Here is a 17438-nt window from a genome sequence, read left to right as displayed (position 1 = left end):
TGTGAGGCCATGACAGATAGGCTGGTTTCATGGGTTTTGTTTGTATGTGTGTGTTTTTTAACACCTAACCCACCTCCACTTGGACCTTAGTAGTTCAAAAATATTGAAAAGCCATCACTCTCTCTAATCCCCCACTAGTAAATAATAAATTGAGTAAAATTGTCATGTCGTCAAATACTCCCATTTGATTATTAATCATTTTTATCCCTGGAGATTGGGAGGTGTGGGAGAAAGGCCTTTGACCTACATTTGACCATTATGATTGGTAATTGTGACGATGAAATGCATCATTGCGTTTTAAAATAAGCTCAGAATGTCAGAGCAAGAACCACAAAATACCCTTACATGTTCACGGTTCATATAACCACCCAATATTTATTGACATTGGCCCCAAGATGGGCTTTTCCTCCCCTTTATTCCCTATCCTTCAGGATTTTTTTTTTTTTTGATTGGGGCTAAGGGAGGAGCAGAGGCTGTACAATTTTTTTTTAATCTCAAATTTTGTGTGGGTAGTCCACCCCCCACTCCTACATCCTTTCCAATATCTATACTTCAATATTTGAAGAAGCTGTTGAGATAAATCAAATAGTGACAAGTTGACGGACTTACTTGTGTAAGCAATATGGTTGACATATGGCATTGTTATTTATGAATGACAGCATAAATTGTATTACAACGTCTATTGCAATAATACTGCCGTTTATTGGAAAGCTGCTCGTCTGTCACTGGTTTTCAACCTCCCTGGATGTAGTTCGCCTGGGAGTCCAAAGGATAAAGGTCCTCAGAATAATTAAGCACATTCATGTAAGCTAATGCCTCCTGTTTTGTTTTTCTGTTTTGTTTTGTTTCTGTTTTTGCAGCAGTAGAAACACTCCCATCAGAAAAGAGGAGACAAAGTGAGGACAATTAGTTCTCTTCCTTTTGCAAAATCACAATCACTGTGACCAATGCAGTGGTAAAGGCAAGGATAGATGGCTTCTATTTTTTTCTGAGTCCCTTTTGACAAGTACACAAACGTTTGTGTCACTATCACTAAATTGCTAGTGAGCTTATTTTATAGAGAAAATTTTTTTCTCCTTCTTTTATTTTATTAGAGAGTCATTTTATAAGCCCAGTTACAGAACAGTAAATTTTAACTGTAGGAAAAAGAGGTGTTTTGTTGTTTCTGTTTTTAGCAGACTGGAGAAGGCTTTGTCCTATGACATTTCCCTACCTCCACTCAACCTCCCCATTCTTAAAAACAGTATTTAGAGGTTACAACTTTGACTGAGATGTTCATGATTTCCCTTTATTTTACACTACACTTCTCTAAAGCCTGGGCAAAGAGCTTTTGTTCTAGGTGGGTTTTTCAGAGGAGGATCCCCCACCACACATGTGGTCCTTCATGGGTCAGGGGTCGCCCAGCCCAGGAGAGGCTGAGAAGGCTGAATCAAAGGTGGCCTGCAACTTAATATCCTGTTGATGATCTTGCTGAATTTATGAGTCTATAATACAGGTGATGGTACTGGAATCCCATGAAATATTTTTTTGTTGGGCCTGGGTTATATAGACAGCTTATTCCATATTTGATTTTTCCATCTTTTCCTCTGCCTACCCTCCGCATTTCCATCCCTTCCCTTAGGAGGAAAATTAAAAATGTAAATGGTTTGGGGACCAGGTATTTCTGCTTTTCAATTTCAAGGCTAGGTGAGGTTTTGATTTTTGTTTTGATTTTGTGAGTTTTTAAAAAAATTTCTCCAGGACACAATATCTACCTGTGTTTGCGTGAGACTATGTTGTGTGTGTTTATACACTGTATTTAATACACATCATCGTACAAAAGAATTGTCATCACAGTTCACAGAGGCCCCACAAGCCGCGATGAGGTGCTCACCTGATGAGTGCCTAGGTGGTTGGGGGTGTTTTCTATTTCTAGAAGACAATCGGAATTCCCAAGCGCCCTGCCATCCCTCCACTCGCCCGGAAATGAACGCCTGCCCGCCACTCAGAGCCGTCCCACGCACAGCAAAGCCCCGACCCTCGCCGACTCCCCAGGCTCCGGCCCAGCACAGTGCAGGCTCCGTGAGATTTCGAAAGAACAATTTTGGAAAATTTACAAAGAGTGTTAGGTTTGCCGGATGGAGACGTTGTGGGTCCCACGGGTCTGACACCGCCACAGACAGGCCCTTCCAGAAACCTGTTGAAAAACTGAATTCACTCACACTGTGTAATGCAGCTTGGCCGCTTTTTCCCTTCAGCAGAGGAATCCGAGCCTACTTCTGTGGCAATAACCCTGAAAGCCTTTGCAGTGTTTTTTTTTTTCCCCCTTGCTCGCTCTTCCCTTTCCTCCCTTAAAAAAAAAAAAAACCGTGTCAGGAGGGAAAGGGGTTTTGCGGTTTGTAGAGAAATAAAGCACTTCTGAGAGGGGACGGCGACGTGACTTTGAACTTGGCTCAGCTCCTCTGTGTCCTGCAGAGAGAGGAGAACTGGAGCCGGCAAAGAATAGCCGCGAGGGCCCAGCCTGCGGGGGCTCCGGAGGGAATTAACGCGTTGGCACCACCCGGCAGCGCGGAGCCCCCGAAATCCAGCGCGAGCGAGCCCCCAGCCGCGCCATCCCGGAACGCGGGCGCGGAAAAGGAGGAATCAAAGCGAAAGGCGAGAATGGGTCAGAGAGGAGAGGCAGGCTGGGAGAGAGGGGCGAGGGGGAGGGGGCGAGAAGGGACGAGAAAGTGGGAAAGAAGGAAAACTTGAGGAAGGCTGAGGGCCTGAAAGAAGGATGGAAAATGAGGTCTTTGGAAGTGCAGGGCGGCTAGTCTCACAACCAATCTCTAAGAAAATATCTTCTTTTGGAAACTGTTTTTGGAGTAAGCCTTCCAATATTCTCCTCTCGCACTGTCCCACCAATATAAATGAATACAAAAATAAATATAAAAGGCTGTATAAAGGACAATTTTTAATTGATTCAATGTAGCAAGGCAACCTTTCTGAATGGAGATGATCTCTTTTCTCTCTTCTGTCTCTCTCTCTGGTCCCTCTCTGTCAAGGGGAACAGTTTGGCACCTTCCCCCTCCCCGTCCTTTACACGTACAGAAAAAGGGGTGTGGAAAGAGGAAAATTTACAATCCCCAACTTGCTTTCAGACTGATGCCACGGCCTTCTTCCTTCTTGGCCCCCACTCCCTACCCCCAGAAGGGCAGAGAAGGGGTGGGACAGCGGGGGGGGGCGCGGGGATCCTGGTGTAGGAGGCTGCGGCCAGCTCTGGTCTTCAGAGTCCGCTTAAACCTGGAGAAGCGTCCTGTGCCCGCCCCGAAGTTCCGGGTGCTGCCCGCAATACTGGATTAGGGGAGTCTTCCCGCGTTTTTGCTGATTACATTTCACCATGAAAATTTTAAGTGCATGATGGTTATATTACTTGAATTTTATTTCAATTCCCAGAGATTTGGAAATAAAACAGTTCTCCACGCCTGCCTGGCGAAAGAAAGCTGCTGGCTTCCGACAGCCCCCGCACACCGGAGCCGCCTCGGGGCCCGCCGTCGCGCTCTCGGGTTATCTCCAGAGCAGGCGCCTTCGGCAGCGGGACAGGAAATGCCCGCAGCCATCCACCTGGGACCCGCGCGCGCAGGGAGCTGCAGGGCCGCGGGGACAGCCCAGTTAGAGCCAGCGCGGCCCGGGAAGCAGCCTAGAGGCCCCGCCACCCCCAGGGCGTCGCCCCCCGCTCTTGAAAGGGGAGGGACAAATAGCTTCCGAGAGGGTTTCAGCCCTAAGAGTCTGGCGTTTGCGTCTCCTGAGGCCCTGAGCCTGACCCGCAGCCACAGCTCGGGCAGAGCTTCGCTTGGCCGCGCGCCACGGGCGTCCCCGCAATTCCCACCCCAGCGTGGCAGCGGCTCCGGCCTCTGGCATCCACCTGGAGGGTGACACTGTCTTTAAACGACTTCCAAATAACCTCCTCTCTCGCGGGGACCGATGCCCAGTGTTCAGTGCTGGAACCGCAGGACGCAAGCCGCTGGGGGAGCGGAGTGCGCGCCGAGGAGCGGGTGGGGGCCACCCGCGGGCAGGGAACGGGGGCCGGATGAGTGTCCCCTGAGTGGGAGGGAGGTGGATGTCTGCCTTTATTTATGCCCACCGTCCCGCACCTGTGTTTGCACCAACACAGAGCAAGTTCACGTGGGGAAGGGAGGCGCTAAGCCGGCAAGAGAGGCCCCTGGGCCATTCCCGGCGGCGTCCTCCCGGCGGAGTCCCGGGCCTGCCGCTGTCCCGCGCGCACTGCCTCTGCCGAGCGGCGGGGCCGCCAGTCCCGTTCTCTAGCGGCCAGGAGTGCCCCGGGCTGGGGTCGCCGGGGCTTTCGGTGGCCGCCGGGCTCGTGTCTCCGGGGAGATGGTGGTCTCTGCGGAAAGGCGCGAGCGCCAGGCACAGTTCTCCTCCCGGCCCTGTCGAAGGCGCTGTGACCCGGGGGGTGGGGGGGGGCCTGGCCTGCGCCGCACTAGCGGCTGGCCGGGAAGACGAGCCGCAGGGCCAGGGGGAGCGGGCCGGGCGCCGGGAGCCGGCAGGCCCAGCCCGCGGGCGCGCTCCGCCGCGGCGAGGGCTGAGCCGAGTGCCTAGGAGGAGAGGCGGGCCGGCCGCGGGGCGGGGGCGCGGGATTGACGGGGCCACGACGGCCAATCCAGGCGCCGGGGGACGGGCGGGGGACGGGCGGGGGACGGGCGGGGGGGGGGGGGCCGCGGTTAAAGGGGCGGCGTGACCGGGAGGCCCAGCCTGGAGCGGGAGAGGAGGGAGGGCAGGAGGCTGGGAAAGGAGACCAGAGGACGAGGGGGAGGGGAGAAGAAAAGGAGGAGACGGGGAAAAAACACACACACACAACACAAAACAACAAAAAACGCTACTTCGGGGGCGCCCACCGAAATAAACAGAGGGGGCGGTGGCGAACAGAGCCACGCAGCCGACGGGGGGAAATACGCTGTTGGCCTTCCCACACTTGCTGGGTCCTCGGACTCGGTTCCCAGTCCCGCGCCAAGGGCCGGCCGGGGAGAGGGAGGGAGAGCGAGCTCACTTTTTTTATTGTTATTGTTTTCCAGCCCAGCCTCCCCTTCCTCCCCTCCCCCTTCTTGCCTTCTCCCCTCCCACAACCCCCTCCCCCCTCTCCTTTCCCCCTCCTCCTCCAGCCCAACTTAAAGAAAGAGGGAGCGGCGCGGCTGCTTCCTTCATCTGGGGGAATTCGTGGCCGCTGCAAGTTTACTACGCGAAGCGCAGCCAATGCCAAGCGCGGAGGACCAGGAGAGATAAACACCGCGGCCGCGGCGCCGAACAATAACTGCCGCGCGCGGGGCGGCGCGAACCGGGCCGCGGGGGAGGGAGCGGCCGGCGAGCGCGCAGCTGAGAGGGCGCCCGGCCTCCGCCCGACCCCGCGCCCCCGCCACGGTCAGGTGGAGCCGCGGGAGCGCCGGGCCAGGGCGCCGAGCACGGAACTCGCCTGCGTCCTCTCCTCTCCCGCGTTCCCTGCGTCCACACGGCCGCCGCGCTCAGGCACCGTGGCGCTGCTGTGATTTCATTTTCCCGGCGCGGGGTTGCGCGGTCGAGCCCCCGGGTCCGCGGGGCGGTGAGGGAGTGAGTGTGTGCGTGCGCGCGCGGGTGCGCGCAGGGGTGGGGGCCGCGGCGCTGCTGGAGCGCTGCGCTCGCCCCCCGGCGTCCCCCATCTCCGCTCCGCTTTTGCTCCCCACACCTCCTCCCTCTCCCTCCCTCTCCCTCCTCCCGCCCGCCCTCCCCTGTCCTGCCCGCCCGCCCCCGCCGCAGCTCCTTTAATACACTTTGGTTCTCCGCCTGGCTTTGGACTCTTCTCCTCCTCCACCTCCTCCTCCCGCGCCTCCGCCGCCTCCTCCTCCTCCTCCTCTTCCTCTCCGTGCCTTCGCTCGGCGCCCGGCTGCCCAAGGCAGATCCAGGCGGCGGCGGAGGCGGCGGGCGGAGGACCGCGGCTCCCGGAGCTGAAGACGCCACCACCGCCGCCGGCGCTCGGACCCCGGCGGCCGCCAGACGCACCGCGCGCGGAGCGGGAGCCGGGGCGGCGCGGAGGCGCAGGTCTCGCCGAGGCCGGCGGGGCGGGCGGGCGCGCTGGCCATGCTCCTGGACGCGGGGCCGCAGTTCCCGGCCATCGGGGTGGGCAGCTTCGCGCGCCACCATCACCACTCGGCCGCCGCGGCAGCCGCCGCGGCCGCGGAGATGCAGGACCGTGAGCTGAGCCTGGCGGCGGCGCAAAACGGCTTCGTGGACTCGGCGGCCGCGCACATGGGCGCTTTTAAGCTCAACCCGGGCGCGCACGAGCTGTCCCCGGGCCAGAGCTCGGCATTCACGTCGCAGGGCCCCGGCGCCTACCCGGGCTCCGCCGCAGCCGCCGCTGCAGCCGCCGCGCTCGGGCCCCACGCCGCGCACGTCGGCTCCTACTCCGGGCCGCCCTTCAACTCCACCCGGGACTTCCTGTTCCGCAGCCGCGGGTTCGGGGACTCGGCGCCGGGCGGCGGGCAGCACGGGCTGTTCGGGCCGGGAGCTGGCGGCCTTCACCACGCGCATTCGGACGCGCAGGGCCACCTCCTATTCCCCGGCCTTCCCGAGCAACACGGGCCGCACAGCTCGCAGAATGTTCTCAACGGTCAGATGCGCCTCGGGCTGCCGGGGGAAGTGTTCGGGCGCTCGGAGCAGTACCGCCAGGTGGCCAGCCCGCGGACCGACCCCTACTCGGCGGCGCAGCTCCACAACCAGTACGGCCCCATGAATATGAACATGGGTATGAACATGGCAGCGGCCGCGGCCCACCACCACCACCACCACCATCACCCGGGTGCCTTTTTCCGCTACATGCGGCAACAGTGCATCAAGCAGGAACTCATCTGTAAGTGGATCGACCCCGAGCAGCTGAGCAACCCCAAGAAGAGCTGCAACAAAACTTTCAGTACCATGCACGAGCTGGTAACCCATGTCTCGGTGGAGCACGTCGGCGGCCCGGAGCAGAGCAATCACGTCTGCTTCTGGGAGGAGTGTCCGCGCGAGGGCAAGCCCTTCAAGGCCAAATACAAACTGGTCAACCACATCCGCGTGCACACCGGCGAGAAGCCCTTTCCCTGTCCTTTCCCGGGCTGCGGCAAGGTCTTCGCACGCTCCGAGAACCTCAAGATCCACAAAAGGACCCACACAGGTAATCGCAGGCCGGGACAGGGACTGGGTGCGAGGGGGAGGGAGACTGTGGTTGGTTTGCTGGGAGAAACGCGCCGACCGCCAGCCGGGTTCTGGGATGGGCGATGTTTTTTGTGTGTGCGAGAGTGCCAGCGACTTGTTTTTTGTTGGAGAACGAAAGAATAGTATTGGGCTGGGGTTTTTCCATTTGCGGAAATTTAGTTTTAAGTGACCAGTATAACATAAAATGTATGCCGTGTGCGATGCGATGGCTTCGTTTGCTCAGCCCGGGGGTTAATAATTTCCGTTCTAAATAGAGCGCACAAAATAAAACCGGTCCCTAAGTCAGTGCCCGGGAATTGAGCCTAAAGAAGATTTTGGCAGCTTGTTTGAATGTGCTTTTCTCCTCCGGGTGTGTGTCTCTGAGTGACTTGTGTGTTTTCCCACTTTTACTGGGGGCCCAAACGCCCTTCCCGGGACTGTTTCCCATTAAATGAGTCTGGTGTGAGCCGAGGCTGTAAAACATTTCTCATTTTTAAAGTGTTTTCAAAGCTCGTATTGGGGTGGGTCGCGGGGCTTTACGGTGGTTTCACAGCAGTTTGTGAAATTCTCTAATGGGCACCAGAGGGTTTGAGATGGGTTTGAGATGCCAAACTCTTGGACTCACAACCCGGTCAGCCAGAGCCCCAGGCAGCACGGCCCCGTGAGGCGATCGAGTGAGCAGCGCCGCAAAAGAACGCGCCTCCCGCCTCATAGATTATTCATCTATGACCAGGTCCCAGCCAAAATCGTGCCAGACGATTTCCTAAAAGAAAAGCCAAATGTTTTAACAACTTCGTCCGTCAATATTTACTCCAAAGTGGGGATGCGCCAGCGGCCTATTGTTCTCTTCCGGGAAGGGAGGGAGCCGAGGTGCGAGACAAGCTTTTAACAAGGTTTAAAATTTGAGAAATTTATTTGCATGAAATGCTTGCTTTCCAGTCCTGTGTCTGAGCGGATGGCTTTAAAAAACAATTTAGGTGCTAATGGAATTTAATGTTAAGTGGCTCCTTTTCCAAGTGGAACGACGTTTGAGTCCTCACACCTCTAAATGACTCCAAGCGTTTGGAATTCTGGCAACAGGATGTGGGGGCCACCGGAAAATTAAACTGGGAGGTTTTGAAAGCCTTTGCTAACGCTTCCGTCCCACTTCCCGGGAGTGGTGTACCTCTCCACAATGATTAGTTGCCACCTTTTCTCGGGTATTTAACTTTTACCCAGTTTATCTTTAAAAGCCTGGAGGTAAGACTAAAAACCATGGCAAATTCATTGTGCAGAATTTTGGATGAAAAATACTGGCGCAGAAACTACCCACAGCCCCGTCCCCAAACAACGCGCAGCAACTCCAAATGTAATTGCCTACTGGCCCCAGAGGGAAACCGACAGCAGCCTGTGTGATTTTGATAATGCCCCAAATATTTTGTCATAATAACAGCTTCTCCATGGCGAGACCAACTTGTTAGAAGCTGCGAGTCCAAGAAGCCCGATACAAAGCCGGCAGGCTGGGCGCTACCCCACTTTGGTTACAAATTTGAGGAAATGGGCGCCAGTCCGGAATCAACTAAAATATTAAATAACTGAGCAGGACTGTCAGGTGGGAAGGCGGTTCATTTCATCTCGAGGCAGCCACGGAAGGGATCGGATCTGTTTCAGGGACCCAGCCCCCTCTTCTTCCCACTCCTCCTGCCGGCGGCCCCTGCCCCCTCAGCCCGGCGGAGGTGGCGAGGCCTGAGTGTGCCTGCAGTCAGCGCCGCTGTTTACCTTCCGCAGGGGAAAAGCCGTTCCAGTGTGAGTTCGAGGGCTGCGACCGGCGCTTTGCCAACAGCAGCGACAGGAAGAAGCACATGCATGTCCACACCTCCGATAAGCCCTATCTCTGCAAGATGTGCGACAAGTCCTACACGCACCCGAGCTCTCTTCGGAAGCACATGAAGGTACCACCGGGGCGGCGGGGAGGAGGGTGAGCGAGTGGCGGTCCCGTCGCGCCCGCTATCAGCCTGTCTGGACAACCCCACCCGTCCTGGGAAGCGAGGGGTCCCCCCAGGGCAGGGTTGGGAGGCATTTCTGGGGGTGTCCCCCTGGGGAGCCCGCCCCACAGCAGCTGCACTCACACCCAGTCCCCTCTGGTCTCCCCTTCCGGCTTTTGTCTCGCAGGTCCATGAGTCCTCCCCCCAGGGCTCCGAGTCCTCCCCGGCCGCCAGCTCCGGCTACGAGTCTTCCACGCCCCCGGGGCTGGTGTCCCCCAGCGCCGAGCCCCAGAGCAGCTCTAACCTGTCCCCCGCAGCCGCAGTGGCGGCGGCGGCGGCGGCGGCGGCCGCAGTGTCGGTGGTGCATCGGGGCGGAGGCTCGGGAAGCGGCGGCGCGGGAGGCGGCTCCGGCTCCGGAGGCGGCAGCGGCGGGGGTGGCGGCGGGGCGGGCGGCGGGGGCAGCGGCAGCTCTGGAGGGGGCGGCGGGACAGCCGGAGGCCACAGCGGCCTCTCCTCCAACTTCAATGAATGGTACGTGTGAGGGGCGGGGGCCTCTTCACCTTCTGCCTGTCCCCACCCCAGCGCAGCAGCCCTCCTCGCCAAGGGGACCTGGTGTTCGTGTTATAATTATGAATCTGATTTTTATGATGAAAATGATTTTACCAGCAGAGGATTTTTAAAAGTTTTTTTAAAGAAAATAATCTTAGGCATGAGAAAGCAAAAATAGCTCTTCTGGAGTCTCTGAAACTGAAAATAAAAAAAACAAGAAATAAAAAAACAAAACCCATACGAATATTGAACCAAACCCTCCTGCCCTCATCCCATGCCTACTTTCTTTCCTGCCCTGTTCCCAGTCTTCTGACAAACTGTATATAGCGGATTCCTCCTTCCTTCTCTGAGGTGGTTTTAATGGATTCTTGGTGTATAGAGGTTTGTCCATTTGTAAAACGCCGGACTGCGTTTCTCCTGGCCTGCCTTCCCCTCTCTTGCCCAAGTGATGGACTTTTTCTTTTCTCTTTTTAGTTTACCTGGTTTCTTTTTAAGTAATGTGGAAGAAATGGTTTATTTTGTATTGTGGTATTGAATATTGTGTTCCTTTTTAAGAGGCAACTTGATTGTAAACTTCATGTAACTATAGACTGGAAAAAACGAGCCGTGCCAAAGTCTCCCTTCTGTTTCTTCAACACATCGAACCACAGCACATACGTACACTCCACCACCACCCTGCTTGTGAATGTATTTTTCCGTTAGCTGGGTTTACATGTGATGTTTTAGTGCTTTTGCAAGTTCAATTTGTTAGTTCCTGTATGAAAGATTGTTGGGGGGGGGGGGAATAAACGTTGTGCCCTTAGCTTTTTCAGTAATAGCACCCTTCCTTCTGTAAATACCTGTTACCATATTTATCCATTTGTAATTAAATTATGGTATTAACTTGCTACAGAGGAAACAATATTTATAAAGAATGTTTCTTAACTATAAATATGTACAATTGTGGGCATAAACTGTTTCAGATTTTTTATTTGAAGGTTTTAAGTGGTTTGATCATTTCTTGTGATATGTTTTGAGAGTAATGCATACAGAAATATAATAAAATGTGTTGAAACTGCATGAACATATTTTTTTTTTCTAGCAAAGTTATTAAAGCGGTAAAGAGGCAGCTGGGGGTTGACTGTGGAGCTGCATGCCTGAGTGAATGAGAAGCACTACCACACATTCTGGGGAGGAAGGTGTATGTATGCTTAAAGAAATCTGGCCAACTACCCCTTTGGCAAAAAGTCTCGAAATTATTTTCTACATTCTTTGTTTAGTAGTTGAGGGTGAATTAAATTTTTGGAAAGCCCTGTGAGGAATGGTGGCAGGAACCTTCAGAGTTTCTAATGGCTCCATTATCTGAAGGAATGCCTTTCTTTCTTTCAGCTATTTGGACTGGATCTGAGAGCACTAAACATTTCCTTATTCTTTGTCCCTCCTTCCCTACCCCCTTGCCACTCCCTCCCTCTGAAAAGCTGAAGTACAGTTATTTTTAATTGCAAGTTTAAAACTGAGTTGAGTACTTTGTTTTTGAACTTGGCTCAATGATTATAGTTTAAGGGCCCATTTCTACCAAAAGTTTTTTTTTTTCCCTTAAAATTCTAAGCAGGGAGCTTGCTCTAGAAATGGCTGCTTATCTGCATAGCTGTTGTGTACCAATAAGCAGGATATCCAAGAAAAGTTGATTAAATATACCACAATTTAATTTTCTTTTGGGAGGAGAGTAAGAAAGCAAAAATATTAGACTCAAAATGAAAGAGCCTCTTCAAATATTCAGTAAAATAGAATAAGATATCCATTATAATTGCCAGGTTAAAGTGAGGTGGAACATCCAACATAGCTTTTCTCTATTACCTCCCACTTACATAGTTTTATCGGTTTTCAAAAAAGAAGATACTCTGAGGCAGAAGGCGGAAAAAATTTAGAAGCCAGAAGTGGTGGGAAAGTTTCTTTTTAAAATCCCTGAACAAGTAAGACATCTCCAACTTCTGGAATGTCCTGTAGTTCCTAGAGGCCCAGACTGTTGCAAAGCCATTATCTGGTGGGGTGGGAAGACCGGTGGTGGGAGCCTGGGCAGCGGCAGCGACAGCACACCTCCATAGAGCCGCCGGGCTCGGCCACCGAGATTGCGGGTGGCTGCGGTGGCAATCGCCGCTCGTTTCCCCTTCCCCCCAAGGCCTCTGAAGGGGACTCTGACCTCCCACAGGCTACATTACCTGTTCAGTGGGAGGAAAAGACTGGAGCTTGGTGTGTTGTGTGTGTGTGTGTGTGTCCTAGAGTATGGCAGACACTGGATTCGCCCTCCCCAGGGACCCTGAGAGCTGCCCAAGGGCCAACTCCTGAAGCAGTCAACCCCCTATTAAAATCAAATTTATGACCACTAATAATATCAAGCAAAATTATTAAAATAATTGGCATATGTTACTGATCCTTTGGAGATTTCATTGAACACATAAGCTGTGATGAAATTCATTTAGGGTTCTCAAACGCCCCCTGCCCCCCACCGCGTAGGGGGTGGTAGATTAAATATTGGTAATAATTATTGTGCAAAAATAAAATAGTCTATTCCAAATGCTTTAAACTTTTGTTTTTGGTGGAAATTACCTTTCAAACAAATCTAAGGAGAAATATAGAATTGGGAGAGCTACTTCAGCCTTAACTTTATAGGCTTTGGGGCTTTTATTCTCATTTGGGAGAAGGGAAGCGGTGAGAAGAGGACGATCTCACAGTACCCAGCGCTTGGTTCGGTCGTTTTCCAGATCTGAATGTTGGACAAGCACAGGAGGTCCCTTTAAGTCCAGCGGCGCTGATTCAAGTTTTCAGCAGGCAAACAAAATGGAAGGGGGCATTGCGTGGGAAGGAAGCCCACAGCCTAGGAGCGAGCGGCCTTCTAGTTCACCCAGGGATGTGCTGTGCTGAGCGGGTGGGAGTAACTTCCCTAGATAATGGCTCCCAGTTTCCCGGACCTCGCGTCCCATGGCTTTGTCCAAACGAGCCACGGACCCGACGTTGTGGCTGAGTCTCCTCGTTTGGGCCTTCTCTCCAGCTCTTCCGGAACAGGAAGGGGGGAGGGGACAATGGCTAACATGTAAGAATATCAAAAGATACCAGAATTGCTCGACTTCAATAGAAGACGGGGGCTGGCGACCCCAGAGCCTACGCTGCAATGCGGCGCCTGGGCCCAGGAGTGGGGGTCACCCCCACCCCCACCCCGCCTAAACGGAGCTAAATTCTAATCTGCCCTTATCTTGACTCCAGAGCCATAAAAGTGAAGGCTGTGTTCTCCCCCCTCCCCACCCCCCCCCCCCCCCCCCCCGGGACCCAGAGCTGCGCTGTGGCTCATTGCCCGCAGGGAGGCCGGAGAGCCGCGGCCGCAGAACGGTTTCCTCCTGCCACCGCTGTCAACTTGAACTTCGGAGCGCCGCCGCTCGCTCCCCCAGCGCTGCGCACCATCCACTACCGAATAACCCGCTTCAGCGCGAGAGTCGCTTTATCCCGAGGCGGCTGGAACCCTCTCGGGAGTCCCATCATTATTATTATTAATTATCCTCATCCTCACTGCATCATTAATGACCACAAGGATAACTGGCAACGGTATCAGCTTCGCCCGGTTCAGCAATGCCCCCCAAAGTTCCCGGCGAGGAGAGGGTCCCTTCTGGAACGGAGGCCATGTCCATCCTGCTTGCGGCGCAGGCAACGCGAGGCTGCGAGGGCTGAGCCCCCGCGGGACGGGAATAAAGGAAAACAGGTCCCTGGCCCGGCACAGCCAGCTCCACGTTGTCCCGGCCCCTTTCCTTTCTGCCTGCACCTTCTCTCTTCCTCCCTCCCTACTCCCTTTGTCTCTTTTTCAGACGAATGTGTTTCAGACTCAAGTGGTTTTATTTTCCGCACAAAACTCGGAGATCAAGGGCAGATCACAGGCTGAACTGGAGGCTCGGGTTTCCCTGAACTCCGCGCTCTTTTCCGGCATCCAAGGTGACTGGTTACCGGGGTTGGGCAGAACGGGGAAGGTGTGTCCCAGGCAGCCTCTGGTGCCTGTGCCGGTAGCGTGCTGGGACCCGCGGGGACCCACCAGATACCCATAGTAACCTTGGTCCTATCCTCCCCCACATCACGCCACCGAAATAACCCAAAGGGCGTGCTAGGCCTGCCTACCAGAACTACGAAATAAAGGCCTCATATAACACCCCACCAAGGCTTGGTTGAACGCTTGATGTGTTTTTACTTAAATGGAGACCTGCCTCGGAAGGCGACCTCGGATCCAAAGTAGGCGTTCAATAAATACTTGTGGATTGATTGATTACAGTCTGATAGCGCTCTGGCTCCACAGAAACTTGGAACTCCTCGGCCCACTGCTACCTCCAGCAGACCGCAATGAAAGGTTTCTATTTTTAAATGGCATCTCAGAACAGGGCCTGGAGAAATGTCGCCCCCCCTACGCCCCACCCCCCCCCACCCCCCCCCCCCGCCTCCGCCCGCAGCAGATCGTTGCTGGGTTTTTATTTTAGGGAAGAATCTAGATGCTTCCAGACTGGATCAAGTGGTTGGGCATAAACCCTCAGGCCCATCCCTCTGGGCGCATGGGCACGAAAAGGCAGCCGTGGCCGTTTCAACCGGGTGTTACGAATGAGAACTTCTGTAAACCATCACCAGGGCGCCCGGAGGGTTCGAATTCATGGTCAAAGCTGTGAGGCGACCGCGGTCCTGCCTCGCCCCGCCCCTGCGCGGCCGCGGCCCAGATCTCCGGTAGGAAGCCGAGGCCAGGGTCGTGGGTTCCAAACCCCCGCCCCCCCGACAGGGTCCAGCCCTGGAACCGTCCTTGCTGGGGCCACCTCGTCGCCCTCCCACGTTTCCCTTTTGTTCCCAGGGGCCGACGGACTTTGAAAGAGGTGACGACTCACACCCTCGCTTCGCCTTCTCCTGCGCGGCCTCCTGCCCTGGTCCAGCGTCTCGCCTGCCCCCGCCATTTCCAATGAGGCAGTACCTGGGGGCGCCCCATCATCGACGCGCGCGAACTGACACACAGACACACACCCCCTGTCTCCACACCTCGACACACACACATTCACACACACACGGACTCGCACACGCTCGCCTCCTTTGGCTTCTGCCTTCCCCAGCCACGGACTTGCGTGGGGGGGGAGGCCTGAGGCCGCGGAGATGGGGTATGGAGAGAGCGCGAGGACCTGGAGAGAGACCCTTCTCTAACCTCTCGGCTCTTACCCACCCCCGCCGCCGCGGGGGGCCGGGTGTGCCCTGCGCTCTCGGCCCAGTTTTGCTTTCGAGGGTCCAGGACCGCGCTCCTGAGGGCCGCACCTCGAGCCCTCAGCTCAGGAGTAGAGTGAGTGGGGTTTCTCCTCAGTTGGGGTCCCCCAGGCCCTCTTCCCGCGGACTGTGATCCGCCAAACTGCCCCGCCCGCCTGCGCGGCCTCTGCCCGGGCTGGGGTGCGGGCGGAGTGGGTGCGCGGAGCGGGGGCGCCGCATCGCCCCTCACTTCGCCCAGGAACGAGGAACGAGGGGTTGAGCCGCCCTCAGCCCCTTCCTCTCCTAACCTCCCAGAGCCAGATTTTCTCGGGCCGGGAGTCCAAGCCGGGTGGCCCTGGGGGACAGAACCGAGAGCAGGGGAGGGGAGGTAGAAATCGTAATAACGTGAATAATGTCAAAGATCAGATCGTGGTTAACGCGCGGCGCCTGGGCTGCTCCGAGGCCGGCCGCGTCCTGGGGAGGCTCCAGCCCGCGCCGGAGGAGGGGCGGGCGTGGGTTCTCTTTGGGAGGCGTGCGGAGGGAATCCTCCTGTTGCTTCCCTTCCCTAACAAAAACTCTGGTCTGGATCGCGGCCGAGCCAGGGAGGGCCTGGCCAAGAGTCGCGGTGGAGTCTCTTGCTGAACACGGGTTTCGTGCTTTTTCGTTTCTTGGCCCACTGGGCCCAGAGTGGTCGGTGTGGCCAAGTGTGGTTTCCTGAAACTCTTTGGAGTCGGCTGGGTCTGCGTGTCCGCTGCCCTCCCTGTCCCCCCCCCCCCCCACCTCCCTGGCCTGTCCGCCCCCCACCCCCCAGCTCCTCGCCCGCAGATTGAATGGTGGATTTAATGAGTGCGGGCGCGGCGATGGCCCCGCGGTTCTGAAGATACTGTGACCTGTAGGGAGGGCGCGAAAGGTCAGAAGCACGCAGGGCCCGACTTGGGCTCCCCCCCCCCCAGGCCCACGCTGCTCGATATTGATCCTGGGAGAAAGTTAAACAGAAAAGCTGGACCCTCGGTCATGAATACTAATGAGCCCGAGTAGGGGTTTTAATTGCTGTGGGCTTCCTTTTACCAGATAATCTTTATTGCAGACTTTTCGTCGTTGGGGTCAGTCTTTTCTAGCTTCGTTTTCTCACCTCTCTCCGCCCTCCTTATATTTTCACTTGAATGCCAAGGCGAAAAAAGGCCCGTGCCAATTTGACTTTCTCCCCCCTCGCAGTGTCGGTGTGAGCGCGATAGCCCACAGCCCGTGTTCCCAGCGTGGCGTTTCTTCTGCTCACTAATTCTGCAAATGTAGGGGATCCTATAAAATAAATTGTTTCAATGTGGCTTTGGCGAGTCTGCTTCTTGACTTCCTCACCCTCATTGTTTCAAAGACTTAGTGTGTCCTTGGCCTTTAAACTTCCTCTTAACAATTGCATCTTTTCTCCTGAGCTGAGCTCCTTTCTACTCTAAACGGGTGCATTCCAGCCCCAAATGTTCCCGTTTCTCAAGTCTCCAAGCTTTGGCACTGGCTTTGCCAACCGCAGTGTCTAAGTGTTTCAACCTAGTAATAAATTCTCTGGCAAGCTAAATCACAAGTTCACATTAATTTTGTATTTTCTTTGGTACTTTTAAGCAACACTGAAATATGAGGCCAGAAGCTGAAAGGAATTTTCAGAAAGATTTCTGCCTCCATTCTTGATATGCATTTGATAACTAGTTTTCTGACAATAAAGGCGTTCTTGAATTGAGTCTTTTTTTTTTTAACTGTATAAATTGACTGTCAATCCCATAAGGCAGTTTCTGCTGTGTGATCAGGAGAGAAAAGAAAATGCAAGCCCATTTCTGTCACAGTAATGTGTTGAAATCCAAGGCAAAAAAAATTCAGCTGTTAGAATAATTTCCAGTATTATCCTGATCCTTAAAGTTTTGGACAAAATAAGCACATATTCCACATCATTGCCAATAGGTCCCAACACTGAAGTCTTCCAAGGACCGTGTTTCACTAATACTTTTCAGTCCAATTTTTTTTTTCTTCACACAATGATTTATTACGTAGGTAATTTTAGGGGATACAGTTTACAGCTTGAGTTATTAGACTGAACACCTCTGGCTGACACCACGACGCCTTTTTTTTCTGCCTACAGCTGTGAGTCACAACCCCATTTTCATACCCAACGACTGCACATTCCTTCACAATGTATGCTTCCTTCTTGCAAAGATCAAACATGCTTTGGTCAAAGTGTTTATTTTAAAATACAGGAAAATTAAAACTAAACATAGTTCTCCTGAAAAAGTCCCTAATGTATAATATTATTCTCCTCCTGAGCCCACAAAAAACTAACAAATTGCACCCCTTTTGAAATAAAATTTTGAACTGAAGGAGAACATGCAGGGACAAACAGAAATATTTTTCATTTTATTATTGAAACACATCAAGAACCCCCCCCTTCTTTTCATATTTGGATGTATTTAGTTTTTACCATAAAAATATGACAACCCGCCCCCCCCAACAGACATATGATTAAGATGCTGACTGCCA

At 54.2% G+C, this 17438-nt stretch overlaps 1 protein-coding gene across 2 annotated transcripts; it reads left to right on the top strand.

The window, feature by feature from the left end:
• The first annotated feature begins 5751 nt into the window (after nucleotides 1–5751).
• Nucleotides 5752–10751, top strand: ZIC2 (Zic family member 2). Of its 2 annotated transcripts, none has more exons than XM_071208224.1 (3): nucleotides 5752–7159; nucleotides 8947–9110; nucleotides 9294–9425. In XM_071208224.1, the coding sequence occupies exons 1-3, from the start codon at nucleotides 6088–6090 to the stop codon at nucleotides 9336–9338; spliced, it is 1281 nt and encodes a 426-aa protein (XP_071064325.1). In that variant the 5' UTR covers nucleotides 5752–6087; the 3' UTR covers nucleotides 9339–9425. The 2 variants fall into 2 exon arrangements, with proteins under 2 accessions (XP_071064325.1, XP_004458470.2); XM_004458413.3 differs by having other exon boundaries at nucleotides 5753–7159; nucleotides 9331–10751.
• The last annotated feature ends 6687 nt before the right edge of the window (nucleotides 10752–17438 follow it).

The sequence above is a fragment of the Dasypus novemcinctus genome, chromosome 15, assembly GCF_030445035.2.
Source record: "Dasypus novemcinctus isolate mDasNov1 chromosome 15, mDasNov1.1.hap2, whole genome shotgun sequence".
Taxonomy (NCBI): Eukaryota; Metazoa; Chordata; class Mammalia; order Cingulata; family Dasypodidae; genus Dasypus; species Dasypus novemcinctus.
The sequence above is the reverse complement of the archived record's forward strand: the minus strand, read 5'-3'. Positions and strand labels throughout refer to the sequence as shown.

Excerpts from the sequence above, each read along its gene's own strand:
- ZIC2 (XM_004458413.3), top strand. The coding sequence starts at position 6,088 with ATGCTCCTGGACGCGGGGCCGCAGTTCCCGGCCATCGGGGTGGGCAGC. Across the intron at positions 7,160-8,946 it reads CCACAAAAGGACCCACACAG|GGGAAAAGCCGTTCCAGTGT; the intron begins GTAATCGCAGGC and ends TACCTTCCGCAG. Across the intron at positions 9,111-9,330 it reads CTCTTCGGAAGCACATGAAG|GTCCATGAGTCCTCCCCCCA; the intron begins GTACCACCGGGG and ends TTTGTCTCGCAG.